Source organism: Raphanus sativus, unplaced genomic scaffold, assembly GCF_000801105.2.
Source record: "Raphanus sativus cultivar WK10039 unplaced genomic scaffold, ASM80110v3 Scaffold1709, whole genome shotgun sequence".
Lineage (NCBI taxonomy): Eukaryota > Viridiplantae > Streptophyta > Magnoliopsida > Brassicales > Brassicaceae > Raphanus > Raphanus sativus.
In genome coordinates, this window is record NW_026617018.1 from 1 (window position 1) to 19938 (window position 19938).

The 19938-nt window shown below is 38.3% G+C and overlaps 7 protein-coding genes across 7 annotated transcripts; 3 read left to right on the forward strand and 4 right to left on the reverse strand.

Annotated features, from left to right (window-relative positions):
- The first annotated feature begins 435 nt into the window (after positions 1–435).
- LOC130504628 (probable WRKY transcription factor 33) lies at positions 436–2822 on the forward strand. The gene is made up of 5 exons (XM_056999250.1): positions 436–796; positions 1041–1223; positions 1307–1824; positions 1914–2075; positions 2168–2822. Exons 1-5 carry the CDS (start codon positions 563–565, stop codon positions 2586–2588), a joined length of 1518 nt encoding a protein of 505 aa, XP_056855230.1. The 5' UTR covers positions 436–562; the 3' UTR covers positions 2589–2822.
- Positions 2796–3821, reverse strand: LOC130504629 (CASP-like protein 4B1). The gene is made up of 3 exons (XM_056999251.1): positions 3483–3821; positions 3261–3384; positions 2796–3167 (listed from the first exon to the last, which is right to left on the reverse strand). The coding sequence occupies exons 1-3, from the start codon at positions 3725–3727 to the stop codon at positions 2973–2975; spliced, it is 564 nt and encodes a 187-aa protein (XP_056855231.1). The 5' UTR covers positions 3728–3821; the 3' UTR covers positions 2796–2972.
- A 1323-nt stretch (positions 3822–5144) lies between these two features.
- Positions 5145–6563, reverse strand: LOC130504627 (CBL-interacting serine/threonine-protein kinase 22-like). The gene has a single exon (XM_056999249.1). The coding sequence runs from the start codon at positions 6540–6542 to the stop codon at positions 5250–5252; it is 1293 nt and encodes a 430-aa protein (XP_056855229.1). The 5' UTR covers positions 6543–6563; the 3' UTR covers positions 5145–5249.
- A 2916-nt stretch (positions 6564–9479) lies between these two features.
- On the reverse strand, positions 9480–12056 carry LOC108845315 (uncharacterized). The gene is made up of 3 exons (XM_056999248.1): positions 11402–12056; positions 9917–10241; positions 9480–9823 (listed from the first exon to the last, which is right to left on the reverse strand). The coding sequence occupies exons 1-3, from the start codon at positions 11908–11910 to the stop codon at positions 9590–9592; spliced, it is 1068 nt and encodes a 355-aa protein (XP_056855228.1). The 5' UTR covers positions 11911–12056; the 3' UTR covers positions 9480–9589.
- A 668-nt stretch (positions 12057–12724) lies between these two features.
- Positions 12725–14547, forward strand: LOC108847027 (transcription elongation factor TFIIS). Its single transcript, XM_018620196.2, has 2 exons — positions 12725–13061; positions 13263–14547. Exons 1-2 carry the CDS (start codon positions 12897–12899, stop codon positions 14268–14270), a joined length of 1173 nt encoding a protein of 390 aa, XP_018475698.1. The 5' UTR covers positions 12725–12896; the 3' UTR covers positions 14271–14547.
- Positions 14548–14837: 290 nt separating this feature from the next.
- Positions 14838–16617, reverse strand: LOC108846382 (uncharacterized). The gene is made up of 7 exons (XM_018619614.2): positions 16117–16617; positions 15956–16036; positions 15793–15867; positions 15656–15700; positions 15463–15552; positions 15225–15326; positions 14838–15134 (listed from the first exon to the last, which is right to left on the reverse strand). Exons 1-7 carry the CDS (start codon positions 16591–16593, stop codon positions 14982–14984), a joined length of 1023 nt encoding a protein of 340 aa, XP_018475116.1. The 5' UTR covers positions 16594–16617; the 3' UTR covers positions 14838–14981.
- Positions 16618–16727: 110 nt separating this feature from the next.
- On the forward strand, positions 16728–19938 carry LOC108847551 (uncharacterized; the record flags this gene model as incomplete). Its single annotated transcript, XM_056999247.1, is given in 16 exon segments — positions 16728–16838; positions 16974–17173; positions 17512–17562; positions 17843–17905; positions 18033–18095; positions 18175–18237; positions 18322–18384; positions 18457–18519; positions 18615–18677; positions 18774–18836; positions 18938–19000; positions 19111–19173; positions 19274–19339; positions 19442–19501; positions 19672–19782; positions 19868–19938. Coding segments are annotated over 15 exon segments (1124 nt in total), but the record flags the coding sequence as incomplete, so codon positions are not given.

Consider the following 19938-nt stretch of genomic DNA (forward strand, 5'->3'; position numbering starts at 1 on the left):
CACACACACAAAGCCGACAACCTTTTCAGAGATTAAAGCCGGCGAGCCGGCGAATTCACAGAACGAACATCTTGAAACCAACAAATAAGACAAAAAAACTAACACCATAGCAAACAAGAAAGACAAGATTCACCAAAATGTTTTGATATCATATTTCTATCCAAATTAATTGAACACCAATAAATCACACGTGGCAGTCAGAAATGCATCCTAAAGAAAAAAGATGATGAGAGCCGCCTCGTTCAAAGTCAAGGCCACCAGGTCTGACCAGTCTCCCCCTCCCCCTTCTTCTCCACTCTTTAATATTTTCAACGGTCAAACTTTTGATCACCTTCTCAGAAACTACATTTTATTTCATTTGTGACATCAAAAAACAAAGACTAACCAATCAGAACGTTCAATATGTTTTATATATACAGACATAAAACGAACATGTACATACATAATTCAAGAGCCCATCACATCTTCTTCGCCCCCTTGTCCAAGCTCTCATAAGAAACACTTTCTATATATATCTGAACTTGGTCTTTCTTAAAATAAAGAAAGCTTCAAAATTTCATGTATGGCTGCTTCTTCCCTCCTTCCTATAGACAATAACAGAACCAGACAAAACATGAGTGGTTCTGCTAATTGGTCACAACAATCGGGAAGAAGATCATCAACAACAGCTCTGGAAGATCTTGAAATCCCGAAGTTCAGATCTTTTGCTCCTTCTTCAGTCTCAATCTCTCCTTCCACTTGTTTCAGTCCCTCTGTTTTCCTCGATTCCCCTGCTTTTGTCTCCTCCTCTGCTAACGTAAGCCCTCTCTGTTTTTTTTTCTTTTCTTTTCAAAGTGTCCTTAGAAGATGAAACCGAAACTATTGATCATTTGGGTTTGGCTCTTCTCTTGAAAAAGATCATTACTTTAACATCTCTCGTATTAAAAAAATGAGTTTTGATCGGATGTGATAAAAAGTCAACGAGTCAACGGTTTTCGTTTAGAAAGAAAGTTATGTGTTTCAGAGCCATTCTTGATTATATTCATGGTTGGTTTTTGTAGGTTCTTGCTTCCCCAACCACAGGAGCTCTTATTACAAACGAAAGCAATCAGAAAAATATAACCAAGGAAGAGAAGAACAACAACAACATTAGCTACTTCGATTTCTCATTTCAGACACAACCATCAGCAGTTTCTGCTCCGACAGCAACAACAGCAGCAAACAGTTCTATCTTTCAATCACAGGTATGTTACTTCCTCAAACATCTCAATCTTCAAATCCCTTTTTTTCCTTCAAATTTACTTACATGTTTTTTTGTGTGTTTCAGGAACAAGAGAGGAAGAACCAGTCAGATCAATGGAGCCAAACTCTAAACAACAGCAACACTCATCAAGCTGTATCTTACAATGGAAGGGAGCAAAGGAAAGGAGAGGACGGTTACAATTGGAGAAAGTACGGTCAAAAACAGGTGAAAGGGAGCGAGAATCCTAGGAGTTACTACAAGTGTACTTTCCCAAGCTGTCCAACGAAGAAGAAAGTTGAGAGATCTTTGGAAGGTCAGATCACAGAGATCGTCTATAAGGGAAGCCATAACCATCCTAAGCCTCAGTCCACTAGAAGATCATCATCTTCTTCTTCTTCATCCACTTTTCATTCAGCTGCGTTCAACGCCAGCCTTGATCATCATGGTTCTTCCAATAATAGTTTCAATCACTCTGATTCCCTTGCAATCCAACAAGATGATAATACTACCTCTGGTTCTGTTGGAGACGACGAGTTTGAGCAAGGCTCATCGGTTGTCAGCAGAGAAGAAGAATGTGGGAGTGAACCTGAAGCAAAGAGATGGTAAATGATCATCATCATCCGCTCAATTAGTTTAATCTTTAATCAGAAAGTTTCTAACATGTGTTGTTGTTTTTTTGTGTGTGTTTCAGGAAAGGAGAAAGTGAAACAAACGGTGGGAATGGTAATGGAAGCAAGACAGTGAGAGAGCCAAGAATTGTTGTTCAGACAACAAGTGATATCGACATTCTTGACGACGGTTACAGATGGAGAAAATACGGCCAAAAAGTCGTCAAAGGAAACCCAAACCCAAGGTAATAACATAAACCAAACATATTTGCTTGTCAATATCATAATCAAAAGGTTCAAGTATCTAACGTTCTTATCACTTGATGAATCTTAACAGAAGCTACTACAAGTGCACAACCATCGGTTGTCCAGTGAGAAAACATGTTGAGAGAGCATCACAAGATCTGAGAGCGGTAATCACAACCTACGAAGGGAAACATAACCACGATGTACCTGCAGCTCGTGGTAGCGGATACGCCACAAACAGACCGGTGCAAGACCCTTCTTCAGCGCCAATTAGACCAGCTGCTATATCTGGTCACTCCAACTACACTACTTCTTCACGAGCACCATATACGCTTCAGATGCTGCAAAACAACAACACTAACGCAGGGCCTTTTGGTTACGCTATGAACAATCACAACAACAACAACAACAACATTCAAACGCAACAAAACGAGTTTGTTGGTGGATTCTCTAGAGCAAAAGAAGAACCAAACGATGAGTCATCCTCGTTTTTTGATTCGTTCTTGTCGTGAAGAAAAAGGGAATCTGTTGATAGAGAAAAGGGTTTAACTACTTACTAGTGATCCTGCAGATACTACTAAGACTATATAGTCTATATAGTCCATAGAGAAAATTATTTAATTTGTTTTTTTTTTACATGGCCCATGCTAGAGCTTTCACACGCCTGTAATGTTATACTACTATCTTTAGTCTTTCTTGTACTATAGAACTAGAAAAAAAACGAAATAAAAGCAATCACTTCCTCACATCATGTTTTCACTTTTACAAATGTATCAAAGAATAACATACACAGAGACTAATAACAGAAGTAAGATGATGTTTTCCATCAGTAGCACACTAATGACATTTACTCGTATAAATATACAAACAGAGAGGAGAGGCTTAAAGCAGGAGATTCATACAAAAGAATGAGTAGTAGAGAGTTTGTAACCGGAGAAGAGAGCAGAGAGAGCTAAAGAAACAAAAGCGAGTACAGCCATCGTGATAGCCGAAGCAGCAGAGTCAGTAAAAATGTTATCTTGACCTTCTCTGAACCTATTAGTCAACGGAATCGCAGAGGAAGCAGCTGATATGAGAAGGTACGCTACTATCTGCAAAAATCACAACAATTTGCATTAAAAAAGATGATAACTTTAACAATTAGGTGTCGTGGTCATCACTCATCAGTGTCGTCTCTCTGTTACCTGGTCGCCGGAGAAATCGACGAAAATGGAAGTCCGGCGATCAAAGAAGTCTCTTTTGGAGAGATGTACGAACGTTTGCCACGCAGTGTACAACGTTGCGGTGATCGCGATCGCCACTACATATCTGGAAAAGCAATTCTCGAATTGTTTTTTTTGAATTGATGAAATTTCAAAAACCCCAATTTTTTTAGGGATTCAAAGTAATCAATCAGAGAACGCCACCTGTACTCTTCGTACTCGTCGAAGTTTCTACCGGGTCCGTGTTTGTTACAGACCATGATTAAGAAGGCGAGGAGGGAGAAGATAAGAGCTATCCCTCTACTGATCGGGGATGCTTTCTTTATCGTGTCCTCTCTTTTCCATCTCTGAGTGATCGCGGAAAACGTCGACGTTTCAGTCGCCGGTGCCGCTGGCGCCTCGATGTCGGAAGGTTCGACCGGTTTCTGGTTATCGGGACTCGTCGTCATGCCCGGTTTGATCTACAAGCTCTGATTGGAATCGGTTATGAGAAGAATCGGGAAGGAAAGGGAACTCTTAAGTTTTAATTCGGTTTTGGAACGTAGTTAGAAAGCGCGTAATGACGGGAGTGATTAAGGTAATGACTGTGATTAAGTTACACGTGGCTTGCATTTTGTTTGATTAACAGACAGCTAAGCCTGTGGCTCTTATTGGCTGGACTGATAATGATTTAGAGCTTGCTTGTAAAGAGATTATCAGCCTATCTATTTAGAGCTTTTTCTGCTAAAATTCATTTTTTGATCATGGCTTTGATTAAGGATCGGTGTTTGGATACTTTTTGTTAGGATGATTTTAGTCTATTAATTTCAGATATTTATAAATTTTGATATAAATCCACATGAATCTTCACCGGTTTTGTAGTGCTTGGATATATGTTTAAATTATGTAAAAATTAAAATTAAAATATTTTTAAAAATGTAAAAATTGAAAAATCGAAAAAAATAAAATAATATATAACACATAAATTTAATATTATATGATAAAATATCTAGACTTAATATACAATAGTTTTTTATATTTAAGTAGATAATCGATAATCATTTCAAATATTTTCAGTGTTTTGAATATTTTTTGTTATTTTGGATATTCGTTTTTAGCTACTTTGGATAATTATTTTAATATTTTCAAATACATTGTAAAATTCAGAATTGTTTGGTTTTTAAAATATTTTATAAATATTTAACCTCTATAATCTTCATTATGTTTTTTTTAAGTCTTAATTATGTTGAGTTAGGGCACTGACCTCAACGACTTTAACATCTTTAGAACTCGCCGTTGCGGTAAGCTTTATCAGATATTCAGATATCAATGACCACTAACATTCTGCATTTCTGTATACAAAGAGTATACTTCCACTTTGGTTGTGTAAGATGATTCTTCAAGCAAACATATCTTTTTCAATGGTTTTCAATTGAAGAGAGAAATATTAAATATTTTTCCGTATATGATTATCATTCTTGTAGGACTAGTTTAATGCTGCAAAGAAACTTTCGTAGCTTAAATAAGTAAAAATACCAAGTCATACCCAAATATTATTCCGATTCCAGAAGACAATCAACAATGATAAATATTACAAACCGTTGGCTTGTCCCTTGACAAAAACAAAGGCTCAAGTTCTAAAACACACACTTAGTCACACAAATCAAGTAAAAGACTACAGGTTCAGATCAGAGTCCTATCAAATCCTCTCCAATGTGAATAAAGCAAATAATTTATCTTTCTTTTGTGTTTAATTATACTTCGAAAAACTAAGTCAATTTCCGGTTCGTATTCTTCATTTCTTTCTTCTTTTTGTTTTCATGTACAAAAAGATTACTATCTCTGCTCCAGTGTAAACAGAACCGGTTAACCATAATGCTTCTCGAATCCTCAATTAATACCCTTTTAATAATGAAAACCGAGTCTCTTGTTCAACTGTTAAACCTCAAGAGTTGAAACACGTCAGTAAATTGGTTTTACGTAAAAACCATTTTACGGTTTGTCAGGAACCCTATTAACCGGTTGGTTAATCAAACGACGTAGCTTTTGCCTAAGCTCATCAGCCCAAACAATCCCAACGTCTCTCTGCTTGTTCTTCATCTCCACCATCACTAACTCATCCGTCAGCCTCCGAATCTTAACCACGATATTAGCTACCCCCTGCGGCCCTTCCAGCTTCACCGCTCTCTCCTTCTTCTTCGCGATCCTCAGATTCATCTTCTTCGCAACCCCCACAACCTTAACCATAATCTCCCCCGGATTCTCATCGGAAACGAACTGATCACAGTGATCCGGCGTCACGAAGTTCCCGAACAAACCCGCGAGGTTAGCCGTCGACGAAGACGCGATCAGCTCGAAGGCGTTCAGATTCTTCCCGCTCTCTTCAAGATCGTAATCGTCTGCTTGGATTCCTATAATCTCACTCGGATCTACCCCGTGGTTGAACCACGGATCCTTCAGAATCTCCTCGACCGTGATCCGTTTATCCGGATCAGGCTCGAGGAGACGGCTGAGGAGATGTCTAAGACCCGAAGAAGTCCACTCGGGCATTCTGTACTGCGCCATCCGGATTTTCCTGTACAACCCGGAGATGTTCGGATCTCTAAACGGCAAGTAACCCGCGTTTAGAAGGAACAAAACGACGCCGCACGACCATATATCCGCTTTGGATCCGTCGTAGCCTTTTTTCGTGAGAAGCTCGGGCGCCACGTAAGCGGGAGTCCCGCATAGCGTGTGGAGCATCCCGTCGGCTTTGATCTGCTCCTTCATCGCGCTGAGACCGAAGTCGGACACCTTCAGGTCCCGCCTCTCGTCGAGGAGGAGATTCTCCGGCTTCAGATCGCGGTGGAAGACCCCCCTCGCGTGGCAGTACCTCACGGCGGAGATCAGCTGGCGGAAATACTTCCGGCTGAGGCTCTCCGTGAAACGGTTGCTGGAGACTCTGGAGAAGAGCTCGCCGCCCCGGGCCAGCTCCATGACGAAGTAGATCTTGGTCTTGGTGGCGAGGACCTCGGAGAGGAGGACGATGTGAGGGTGGCGGAGGCGGCGCATTACGGAGATCTCTCGCTTGACGTGCGCCGTGAGACCGTCTTTTAGGCGCTTCTTCTGGACGACTTTGATCGCGACGCTCTGGCCCTTGTTGTGGAGATCCTCTGCTTCGTAGACTTTGGCGAACGCGCCGCTGCCGAGGTGCTTCTTGATGTCGTACTTGCCGAATAACGCTGATTTGTTGTCATCTCCGTCGACGTTGACGATGATGGAGTCGGAAGAGTCTTCTTCCGCCATTTAACAGATTAAACGCAGAGTAGAAACAGTAACACAAAATTGAAAAGATATGCGCGCCGTGCTTCTCTATTTAATGAAACTCAACTTACCACGTAAGCTAATTTAAAATTATTTTAATATTCTTTTGACTTTTTTTATTGATAAATAAATAAAAATATAGAAATAAAAATCATCATTTCGGACAATTTCAATGCTATAATTTTATGATATTACGTTTCAAGTTAGGTTACGAATATACTAACTAGGTCCTACCTTATCGAAACACTTACTGCATAGTCATTTTTAGGATAAAGTTGTTAAATTAAATTATATCCAAAAATAAATATTAAATGATTTGAATTTAAGGAACGTCTTTTCATGATTCTTCCCAATATTTGGTTCATGTTCTTTTTGGTGTTAATATGTAAGGTCAACGAAAATATTCTAATTCCAGGCGGGATTGAGATTTATATTATGGAAAAATAACTAGATGTATATATGGAAAAGTAACTTTACATCATTGACAAAAAAAAAATTATAGCAGTTAGTAAAAGGAAACTCAAATATTTTCTTTAAATAATATCAAAACAACAACGTGGATTGGCGCAAGTACGGTACTGTGGTTGAATGTTAAGCATTATTTTTCGATGGCTAAAGCTTCACGAGTGGTTTAAAAGTTTATATTATTAAGTTGGTTTGGAGTATCTAGGAAAAGGCCGGATCAAATTTGACAAGTGCGTATGGAGTTATACTTTATTCTTCTTAAAACAAATGACACTGATGAAGATGATTAATTCATCGTTTTCTTGTAAATTTATTCATGTTTAATTTTTCTTTTATAAAACCAAGTAGATCAGATGATTATTGATAATATTCTCGTGCCAAGATAGTCAAGATCATTCATCTTGATCTCAAAAACGCCTTAAAATTTGTATGCTTTGCCCTTACAAGCCAAGCTAACTCATGAGTCGGATCCCAAGTAAACCGGACCAAAACCTTAGTTTCAATATGTGAACTAGCTAGCTCGTGGCTCTTGCAATTCGAAAACAAAGAAAAGACTAGCTCATGGCTGTTGCAAAATGCAAAATACTGTTTGTTCAAAGAGCTATATCTCCCAGTTATAGTAAAACATTACATTAAACTACCCCTTAATTACTGAAGCGGTGCATCTCTAGTTGCCTTCAAGGCTTGCATTTTCTTTTAAATAAATAACAGTTATATGTGGTGACAAAATATTGACAATTAAATTTGAATACTGTTTGAACTTCTATGTCAGCATAAATAATTACTTTTTGATAGCTGGAAAATAAATTTAGATAAGGATTAATAAGAGATGAAGTTGGATTCGTGGATCCAAGTCGTTGGTGCGTGGAGTAAAATCATACTAATACCCTTTTAGTGTTGAAAAAGCCAAATTTAATCCTTGAATAGACGTGAACTTGTTAAAAAAATAATGTCATATTTAGAAAAGAACTAATAAAAAAACTAATAAAAAGATAAAAAGTCAAAAACTCGAAAAAGTAAACAAACAATTACAGACAAACTCTTGTTTTTGCAACTCAGTAAAGAAACACTTGCTCATTCATAGTTTATAAATATAATGCATTTCGTAACGGTATTTGCTATCTATTTACAGCTTAATGTAATGCTAAAGTTCACTAGTAAATTCTATTTGGCAAGTTCTTTTCATTGTTGAAAATGTTGCGCCTACATTTTAGTTAAATAACAGTGGTAGCTGTTAGTATTTAATTAGAAGCCCATAGTCGTCATCATGACTCATGAGAGAAGAAACACGTGTAAATATGTAGATGCTAGTACGAAACAATTATAATTTTCTTTCATAAAATTAAAGTTATAAGATGTAAATATATACCATGTTTATTAGATTTAAATAAACACAGCTAGCATGATGACTCTGTTGTTGATTATATACTTATAGTTGAGTACTTTGGTAACTGATAACATCATTTGAGAAACTCATACGGTAGCATGCCCTAAATTTGGACATCGTTAATAACATTGGGTCATTATAACATCATGCTCGTCGGACCATTTCAGCAGTAACATCCAACCTTCAAGCCATTTTTGTAACATCAGATTACCATTCAGTCATTAGATAAATAACATCTGGGCGTCATCCTAGAGTATGATCTTGACATAAAACCCCGTCACTGGATCATCATACGATAGACATGGCTGTTGGGTCAACTTTTCTAATTGCGCCCCTATCCATGATGGAAACATCAAATCTTTTTTAGAGAAGAAATACATCACCATCATAATCCATATTTTATTTATTGATCTTAAAATATACAACACCATCATATTTTAAATTTTTGGTGCAGTTATTTATTATTTATCGATCATAAAAAAATACATTCTTTCGTTAGTCACCACGAATAACGACATGCTTCAAAGAAAAACCCTCTTCAAACGCCGTACTCGTGTGTGTACCTACGCAAGCGCCCGTATGAACCATCACAATGACACCACTATCGCCCTTAATCGAGGAAGTTTTCTTTTTCATACGTATCATCTTCTCTTAATTTCTTTTTAAAATTTTGAAGAAACAAAGTATGAAACTGAAGTTTCTATAACAAATAAAATTAGTGGAATTATAATATAAATTATAAACCAAAATGTTCTATTTAGCTCAGTTGATCTTGAGGGATTTGGATTGCTGTTTTCTAAAATGTTTAGTTACGAAATTACATTAATCCTTTTTTTTTGTATAGACAATAATAAGTCAAACCCGAAAAAGGGAGGAACAACAAGAACACAAACAAAGACAGATTCTCTCTGGCGTTTCTGATGTTCATCATGACTCAACTGTCCAAACTAGTACATTAACCTTAAAAGAAAAAAGAACTTTGGGCTGGGTGTTTTTTTTCTTCTTTTTGTCCTTATATAATCACCTTGTATTGGAATTAGATATACATTTCTTTCAAAAAAAAATTAGATATACACCATAAGCTTCGACCTAATAAATAAACATACTTACCAGTCCCTCATTATCCAAGATTAAAATGTACGCATGTCTCACATGAAAAGTAATATATATAGACACTCTAAGTGGTTGTATGAGATCCATAAATCCAAAAAGATTGGAAGAAAAAGAGTAGAAGTAACGCAGCGACAATCTGATGGGTTAAGGATAACGTTTTGGAAGTTGCTATAGAAGTATGTGATAAGAAAAGAGACATGCACTTGAGCTCTACAGAGAAGGACGCGTGCGAGCCATACGCATCTGGATGATATATGATTTCTCCTTTCCGACATTTGAATTCTCCAAAGCTCCATTCCTAGTTTCATATATTTGTACCACACATTATATCATATAACAAGCTTTTTATTTAAGTGGAGCATATGTGTATATACATAGTTTTCATGCATACCTCAAGCTGGCGACCAAAAGTCACAAGTATAGTGTCGGGATCAGCGTGGAAAGAAAGTGGGCCTTTTCCTGAGTTGACACGGAACTCGCAGTTCTTAGCAGGAAGGTGAAGGCTGAGTGTGTATTGAAGCATTTCTTCGGTCGTCTCTTTGGGCAAAGGAGGGCTTTGCTCTGTTACGTTTTCATGATTGTACCTGTATACTCTGAGCACTGATTCTCCTCTTTGTATCCTTTTATCAGTCTGTCTCCTTGAGTTTTCCACCATTATCTGCCCTAGTTTCCTTGCTACCCCATCAAGTTTGTCAGCTACATTCTCCATTTCCTCGCTGCAATAAGTCAAACAAAGATCTAAATACTTTATATCTAAATTTCCAATCACTTCCTCACTCATATAAATCATACTCAGACCTGCACTCTTATCAGGTTTCATGTAAAGGCAACCAACCCATCCCCAGACATCAACCACTGAACTACCATGAAATGGTTTTGGTAGTTACACAAACAATGTGTCATCAAATGGCTACACATCTATCTGGATAAAAGTATGTAGTAAAAACTACATTAACTATATGAATCACATAGTAACATATATAAACTAATATGTGCTATGTTACATTTTCAGATATAGTGTAATGATTTGAACCAGGTCCTCAAACACTAAAATGAATCAGTAACTAGACAACCATGAGTTGTTTTCTAGGTTTAGGTCAAATGATTTTGCTTGTGCTTTAAGCAAATAATAAACTTGTTCAAATGCAATTCTTAATTGTCGTAATTATTAGGGGTGGTCAAAAAACCCAAACCGTGCTCTTTATGTAACCCAATTGGTTCATGTTTTACTCAACCCGAACTGTTTGATTTGGTTTGGGTTTAAACCGAACCAAACCGAACCAAACCGATAATCCAATATATATATAGTAAAAATATATATGATATATATATATGTATTAACATATTGTAAATTTTAGTTAAAGTTTCGTTTTTCATTTTTTCATAACTTCCATATCTTTAAAAAAAATTATAAATATGATTTAAATAATACTATTATATATAATATCATGTATCATAAGTTTTTATATTCTCACTCTATCATTTATGAGTTGATTATTTTTTAATAAAAGTATAAAACTAATGCCTTCATATTTTATAACCAACCCGAACTACACCGAACCAAAGTAGACCATAATAATGTAAACCGAACTAAATCTAAACCAAACCGAACTGAACCGAACCGAATAAAACCCAAACCGAACCCAAACCAAAGCTACTTTGGTTTTAATTGGTTTGACTTTTATAAAACCCAAATTACCCAAACCAAACCGAACCCAAACCGAACCCGAAACTGAACCGAAATGCCCACCCCTAGTAATTATCCTTAGGAAATACCATTTACCTCTAATGCTTCATTCATCTATCAAAAGATCACTTCACAATAATATACACAATCAAACAAAGTGTTTCTTGAGGCCCAATAACGGCCCAATACCTGAAGCATCGGTATCTTTCAGGTCCGATATACTCCCGCGCCCATTCCATCCGCTCCTTCCACGACCGAACCCAAGCGATCTCATCTCTGTTCCCGACAACACTCCGACGAAACCCTGTCTCTCTCCCCTCCAAAACTCCGAATACCCGACCCGATTCCCTCACAAGCGATCGCATATCCTCGCTCGATATCCCATGGCAGCTCAGACGAAACGCTCCGAACTCCCTCGCCGATCGAACCAGCCGATCCACGGATCCATCTCTCCTCGACGTCAACAGCCGGAAATCGATCTCCGCCGGGATCAGATGTCGTGAACAAGAAGACTCACCGCCGGAATGAGATTCAGGGAGGGTGAGGTCTGGAACCTGGATCGATCTCTCTATGATCCCGGTGAGGATCTCGTTAGCAGCGGAACGTGATCCTCTGGCTCTAGGGATGGGAGACGGAGGTGGTGGTGGCGGAGACAATGAAGATGCTTTCAATTGGCTCCTGGTTCGCATCAGAGCCATTGGAGGGAAGAGAGGAGAAGGATCCGAGGTTTTTTTGGGGGGTTTCGATTGTTAGAGAGACACATTCGTCGTGTGTTTCTTTACATTTTAATTGGTTTGTTTTCAATTTCTAGAGAAAGTGATGGTCCATTACTGAATTCGAGTGAATAAAAAAATGTACTGACAAGATTATGATATGTTTTATGAGTGATGACGATGATCATATTCATATGGTTTGCTGACTTTGTTTCCGCGGTGAAGATTCGAATAATGTCAGATAGTAAATATCTATGAGGACGTGGTGAGAAAATGTTGGCAGCGTGACTCTGGCCAAGATGTGGGCCACTTTATATGTTTGACCCAAAACACTTTTGGCAGCTTCGCAAAACAAATGATGATTTCAACATTTGCGGTATAAAGTTATGTTTTTGTATTAACGGTTTCATGGTACATACTACACACTAAGGTTCATACCAAAAAAAAAAGGTTTATACCAAAAAGAAAGTGACATACTAAGGTTTACATCAACGATTTTGAGTTTTAAATTTCATGTAATTTATTTTGTGACATTCCCTGCTAGTAAAAATTAATTAGTAAAGAAATGTACATTGTCGCTTTCTTAAGGGAAACTCGAAACAAACTGTATAACGACTTCGGCCCATTAATGCCCCTAGCAAGCCCATTCTTGCCGCAGGGAGTGACCTGACCTCTATCAGAAGCGTGAATCTAGTAACATCCATCGACTCAGCTACAAGATCCAAGCCGTTGATTCCCCCAACGTTTTAACTGAAGCCGTTGATCGCTTCCGTATCAGCTATATAAAAAAAACACATAACACAACTGCAGCCCGTAATCTCTCTATCTTCTCCGCGCGACCAGACCGAAGTCCCCGCCGAACAAATCTTGTAACCCTATTTTTGTCCTTATCCCATTCTTCTTCAAAGTCTCTCTGCAAAGAAAGTTGGACGCTTTGCTGCTCTCTGGAGCTTAAGGGATTCGAAGTGAGGATGGAAAGTGAATTAATTGCATTGTTCGAGACGGCGAAGAAGGCTGCGGATGCGGCGGCCGTCGACGGTGTCACCTCCTCAAGCCCGGAGGTTTCTCAATCTCTCGATGCCCTTGAAAAGCTCAAGACGTTTCCCGTCACGTACAACACGCTCGTCACGACTCAGGTGTGCGTCTGTCTCTTTAACCCTAATTAGGTTAAATTGATTTTGGATGAATTTAGCAAAACGGATTTTAGGGTTTTTCTGGGTATTGCTTGTTTAATCGTGTAGCATTGAAAAGATGATAACTTTATCTATCCCCATGAATGTTTGTGTTGGGTTAGAGAAAAGTTATATCCTTTTTTTTTTTCTGTTTTTTGATTCTAGGTAGGGAAGAAGCTGAGGTCTCTTTCGAAACATCCTGTTGAGGAGATTAAAAGCGTTGCTACTGATCTGCTTGAGACATGGAAGAGAGTTGTCATTGAAGAGACATCCAAGTCTAAGAAAACCGAAAGCGCAAACGGTTGCAAAGAGGTTAAGTTGGAGAGGAAGGATGTTGAGAAGGCTTCGAACCCCGCGCCTGTGAAAGTCCAGAAGCTTCAGAGGGGTGATTCAGCTAAGAGTATCAAGGTAGAGAGGAAAGAGCCAGAGAACAAGGTTGTTACTGGTGTGAAGGTAGAGAGAAAGGAACAAGAGAAGAAGGTTGTTACCAGTGTGAAGGTAGAGAGAAAGGAACCAGTCAATACCGGAGGCAAGATGGATCATCGTCAAACTACTGTCAAGGATGAAAAGGTCTCAAAAGAAACGCTATCAAGTGTGAAGGCTGCTGACAAGGCACCTAATGGTGCTCCAAAGCTGACCTCAATGGTCAAATGCAATGATCCAGTGCGTGACAAAATCCGTGAGCTGCTTGTGGACGCTATGTCCAAGGTTCATGGAGAGTCTGATGAGTACGATAGAGCGAGAGTAGTTGGATGTGATCCAATCCGCGTTGCTGTTTCAGTGGAATCTCATATGTTTGAGAAACTGGGCCGGTCAACGGGAGCTCAGAAGGTCAAGTACAGATCAATAATGTTCAACCTGAGGGACAGCAACAACCCAGACCTGAGAAGGAGAGTTCTCACAGGGGAGGTGTCACCAGAGAAACTCATCACACTGTCCGGTGAAGAGATGGCAAGCGACAAGAGGAAACAAGAGACTAACCAGATCAAAGAGAAGTTCCTGTTCGATTGTGAGCGTGGTCAAGCACCAAAAGCAAGTACTGACCAGTTCAAGTGTGGGCGGTGTGGTCAGCGGAAATGCACCTACTATCAGATGCAGACAAGGAGTGCTGATGAGCCGATGACGACTTATGTTACATGTGTTAACTGCGACAACCACTGGAAGTTCTGTTGAGGTGAGATATGTCTGTTCTTTTTTATTTCAGGAGTCCGTGTCAAGACACAGAGGCCCTGATTGATTTATCAGGAGCTTTCATGTCTATTTGCCACCATTCTGTGAATGTTCTGGCTCTGATGTTTGTTTAAGGATATCAGTTCAGTGTCTTAGAGATTAGTCAGTAGAGGAGTTTACTAATTTAGCTGTTTGTTAGCTGTTATCTCTTCTGCTTCTTTGATTCCAAATTGTCAGACTCATTTTCTTGCAAATTTTATCAAAGTTTTGAAATTTATTACTCCCTCTGTTTCAATATATTTGATGTTTTGGTTGTATGCACAATAATTAAAGTATACACTCTTTTCTAAAAAGTAACATTAAAAATATAAATCAAAACTAATTTAGCCAAACCTTTAAAATAAGTACTAAACATTATTGGTCACACAGTTTTCTATAAACTAAGAATAATATAAAAATATCAAAACATCAACTATTTTGAAACATCAAAAACTCTCTAAAACATCATGTATTTTGAAACGGAGGGAGTATTGTTTTAGACTTCACAAGCCTTTAATGTATGTGACAAAGTGGCATTAGAACGTTATTCTCACTGTGAACTCATAATGTTATTTGAAGAAACGTTATTTTACATTCTCTCTATCAGACACAGCTGAAGATGCAAGTCAAGAAGCTAATAAGATGAATGTCAGGCAAACAATGAATGCATCACTTCTAGCGAAACATGTCCCATTCGTCATCATCGTCTAAATCTTTCTTCTTTCGACTTGATCTACTGCTTCTGCTTCGCCGCCTTCTATCAGATGAACTCTCAAGCTCCTCAACATCAGAAGAGTATTCACTACCAAACTGAGCATCCCATAGTCCCTGTTGTCAAAACTCTTTTCTTCAATCATGCCATTTAAGAGTACTGTAAATTGGAAAAACCCAAGCCACTCCCCATAACAAGACACATACCTTTGTCAACCTCTGTTTTCTAAAAGCTGCAGATTCGTCAACCACAACTATGTCTTCGAAGACCTCGATTACGTCCTCAACATCTAATCTGTATGTACTAACCTGCGTCATCACATACCGGGAAGTTACTCACAAAGATTTTGCTATTCCGGGATTGGATGCTTGTGCTTTTGTATCTAATATCAACCTAATCTATTTACTTGGATACCCTGAAGAGAAAAGTGAAAGAGTTACTCACCAAGCTTGATGGTATGATTGTTACTCCAAACGAATCAAGCTCAAGCGATTCAACTGCTCCGGAGTTAATGTTGAATGAGTAACCTCGAACCTGAAAAACCAAGCGTGTGCTAATAAACAAGACAATGGCAAAGAAAGAAAGAAAGAGAGAAAGAAAGAGAGATCACTGAAGGAGATAGGAAGAGTATAAACACCTTTCCGATGTTACGCCCTCCAGCTGTCACTACCCTGTAACCTACCTAAACAAAAAAGGTGAGAATTCAAATCTTAAACTTTGCTTTAAAGGTGGAGGATGATTCACAAGACAGAAACATAAATGGATGATGTATACCAGTGTTTCAAGTCGGACCATTTTGAAATCAGTATCCAGTACAGAATCATCTTTCACAAGAACAACATCTCCCACCTACATAGATGTTAAAAATAAACCGAGCTGTAAAGACAAGAAGAAAAGCAGTTTCAAAGTAGGAGAAAAAACATAAGTAGAAGTGTACCCGAGTGATGTCTGTGAGCAAGAATCTCTCAGACTCTCCAGATAGCAAGCTTGGTTTAACATCCACCACCAAAACCAACCACTGAAACAAAACAGAAGCTCTCATTACAAGTAAAAAAAAAAGAGGCAGGACTCTGGATGTTGATTTAAGAAAGGACTTACAGAAGAAGTATCAACCCAGAGCTGAGAGATGAATCCTAAACTCAGAGCTGATTGTATACTAATAACTTGCTTAGCTAAAAGATTCGATCTTGTGGTCGTCTGTTTGAATCCTTTCAGATCCTTCTCACCTACTCCCCGAATCAGATCACCACCACCTCGAGGAGATTCTCCCAAATGAGAAGAATCCACTTCTTCTTCTTCTTCTTCTTCTTCTTCTTCTTCTTCTTCTTCTTCTTCTTCTTCTTCTTCACTGGGTAGTGATGAACTCGAGCAAGTTACGAACTTGTGGCTTGGGTTCCTGAGTATTCGGAGAAAGGCAGAGTCTTGGGCATCAAAACAATATGCTTGTGACGAGGGAAGAGTTGTACTTTCGTGGATTGAGAGGTGACTCCTCCTCCCTGAACTGGGTCTCACCACCACTCGAGCAGCTTCGAACAGGGGGAGAGGAAGGAAGGAGGAACAGTAGCAATTGCACATCGTGTTATTAGAGAAGAAGATGAAAAAAAAATGTAAGAAATTATTTATTTATTTATAAAATTATTCGCTCGGACTTAATAAAAAAAAAGAAGCTCTTTTTTTATTTTCGGTTTTGTCTTTTTCCTCGTCCGAAAATCTCAAAAAGCTCTTTGCAAAGTTTTCGTGTCGAATTAGCACTCGCTTCCCTCGTTCCCCTGTATCGCAAAGCAGTTCATTTTTCTCGCATTTTCTCGCCTTCAATTTGAGTAAAGCTTCAACCTTTCTCTAAATGTGCATTCAGATCTGACTCCGATGAAAGAAACTTTAGAGATTCTTGATATGTTTTTTGGATTCAATCCTTCTTTTTAACTGATTACGTTTTTTTTTATATTTTGGATCAGGTATGGATGATGAGAAGAAGAAGAAGAGAAACAAGAAGAAGAAGAACAAGCAGCAGAAACGTCCAGACGGTGACTCTCTACCTACCCCCGGTGTAGCCACCTCCGAGGATGGTAATCATAACGGAGACGCTGACATTGCTCAATCTAACCAAGTCCCTGATTCCAATGATTTGCAACCATCTTCTCAACAGATAATCGATGTAAGTTTGGCAAATATCATCATCTACAGATCCAAGGAACATTGATTGATTTATTGATACCACATTGTCTGATCATGGTCTTTTGATTTGGTTTGGGTTGGGTTGATACGACATTGATGTCAATGCAGTGCAGTTGGGGTATTGTTTACCTCACATTGTACGGTTAATGGATTGCAGATTGTTTCATCTTTTGGAAAGAGATCCCTTTTTATTTATTTATTTATTTTGTGGGTGTTTTCTTATTGCTATCAATGTGTTTACTTGTTTGTATATAGATTGTAAATATATGTCATAGTGCTTGTGCCTGATATTTTTTTTAATCTTCATATTTCAAGCAGGCAGATGATTCTGTTGCTGTTGTTGATGAGAACACGTCTCCGACCAGTGAGGTGAGATTTCCCATTCTGTCTTCTTCTATGTACAAAGTTTAGTTAGTTGGATTAACAGCAGAGAACACTGTTTTGTTTTATGTACAGAGTGGCAACAAAATTCTTTTAGAATTTTGATTATCTGTCTGACCGCACCTTCTGATATAAGTTTTCGTTAGCACTAGTATTTTGCATTGCTTTTCTGAGTGAAGCGCATCGACAGCTTTGTTCCTTGTTTTACCACTAAGAGTCTCTCTTGTTATCATTCTTTTGGCTTAACTAGTTTGTAATGCCCTTGTAGGCGTTGCTGGAAGAAACAATTAAACAGTTACGTGATGAAATTGGATCCCACCTTCAGAAAGAGGTGTGTTTTTTTCTCTCTTATTAAAGCATTTTCTTGTTGGTTTTATAAAGGAAACATACCTATTACCTAGTTATTATGGTACTTTCCTTAGTGAAATACTGATTTATGACTTGTCATGTTTTCATAGGCTGGTTTTGAAGAAACTGTTGGACGCTTGGAAACTGAGAATGAAGCTCACATACAGAAAGAGGTTCGTCAATAATTACTTTGCTTGTTTTCCTGCATCATCTCCAAGCTGAAAAGTGAAATTCCTACATGTTGTTTCACAGGCACTGTTAGAAGAGAGGCTTGAGCATTTAAGAACAGAAAATGAAGCTCACATAGAGAAAGGGGTTAGTTAAGAATACAGTGAAGCCTTTGTCATTACTTTGCTTCATCTGCAAGTTGAAAGGTGAAATTAACATGTTGTTTCACAGGCACTGTTAGAAGAAAGGCTTGAGCATCTGAGAACAGCAAATGAAGCTCACGTACAAAGTCAGGTTAGTGAAGAAATACGTTCGTAGGTTTGCTATTTTCCTGCATTATCAACAAGCTAACATGTTGCTGTACAGGCACTATTAGAAGAAAGGCTACTGCATTTGAGTACAGAGAATGAAGCTTACATACAAAAAGAGGTTAGTGAAGAAATAGCATAAATCCGTATCCAAAGAGTTGCTCTTTTGCTGCATTATCTGCATGCTTAAGGTCAAAAGAACATGTTGTTTCACAGGCACTGCTAGAAGAAAGGCTCTTGCATCTGAGAACAGAGAATGAAGCTTACATACAAAAAGAGGTTAATGAAGAAATATCATAAATCCATATCCACTTTATTTACTATTTCGCTGCATTATCTGCAAGCATAAGGTCAAAATAACAAGGTGTTTCACAGGCACTGTTAGAGGAAAGGCTTTTACATTTGAGAACTGAAAATGAAGCTCTCAAACAGAACGAGGTTAGTGAAGAAAATAGCGTACAGCTGTATTCATATCTTATGTTATTTTTTTTTTGGATCATCTGCAAGCGGAAGATCAAAGTAACATTCTGTTTATGCAGGAAAAGTTGGAGGAAAGACTTGTTCAGTATAAAACAAAGAACGACGTGCTCGTTCATGAAATGGTGAGACATCTTCAACCCTGGGAACATTCCCTTAGTACCTAGTACCTACATTACAGTTCATAAGGAGCAACATGTTATGTGTAGTTCTGACATTTGTTAAAAATTGGCAGTCTAGTACAGAAGTCAAAATGAGAGAGTTGCTTGACGAAAGATCAACCTTCGCTCAGAAAGAGGTGTGTTTCCATTCATTGGGAGATAACAGTTGCATCTTCTTCAGTTATAATACTTTCTCTTGCCATATAAGTGTAATCAAAATTTCATGATGTCAATCAGACAAGTCTAGAAGAGAAACTTCAACAACGTCAACATGATGAAGAATCTTCGGTTGCAGCTGCTGAGGTAACTCTATCTTACACTAGAAAGCGCCTTATTAAGTAAAGTGCCTTAAGAGTTAGAATATGATGGCCCTGGTATACTCATCTTATACATTCAAACCTGCAGAAGTCATCCAGAGAAATGATTTCAAGCCTGAACAGTGAAATTGGAACACTGCGAGCACAGGTATGTGTTTCATTTCCTTGAACGGTTCATTGAATTGCGTCTGAACGTGTTACTGTAGCATCCTAAGTGAAAGTATAGGTCTATCATACCCCTCATGTAGAACAGGAAGCTGCTAAGCATAATACTGCATAGATTTAGTCTGATATGAAGATTAAAACAAAGTTTGGCAGGTAATGAAATTGGAAGAATCTAGGAGTAGTCTTCAAGAGCAGAACAATAGTCTTGTGGGAACCGTATCTAATCTTCAAGTCCAGCTTGAAAACCATGACAATAACGTGAAGGTTAGGCTTTGATGCGAGACTATAATGCCTTTCCGATGAAGTTCTCAGAAACGAATCATGAAAAGGTTTGTGATGGTTGATACAGGGTGCTTCAGAGGAAGAACTAAACTCACAGATTGAAGCAGCTTGTACTCTAGTTGAAAAGCTTATCACTGA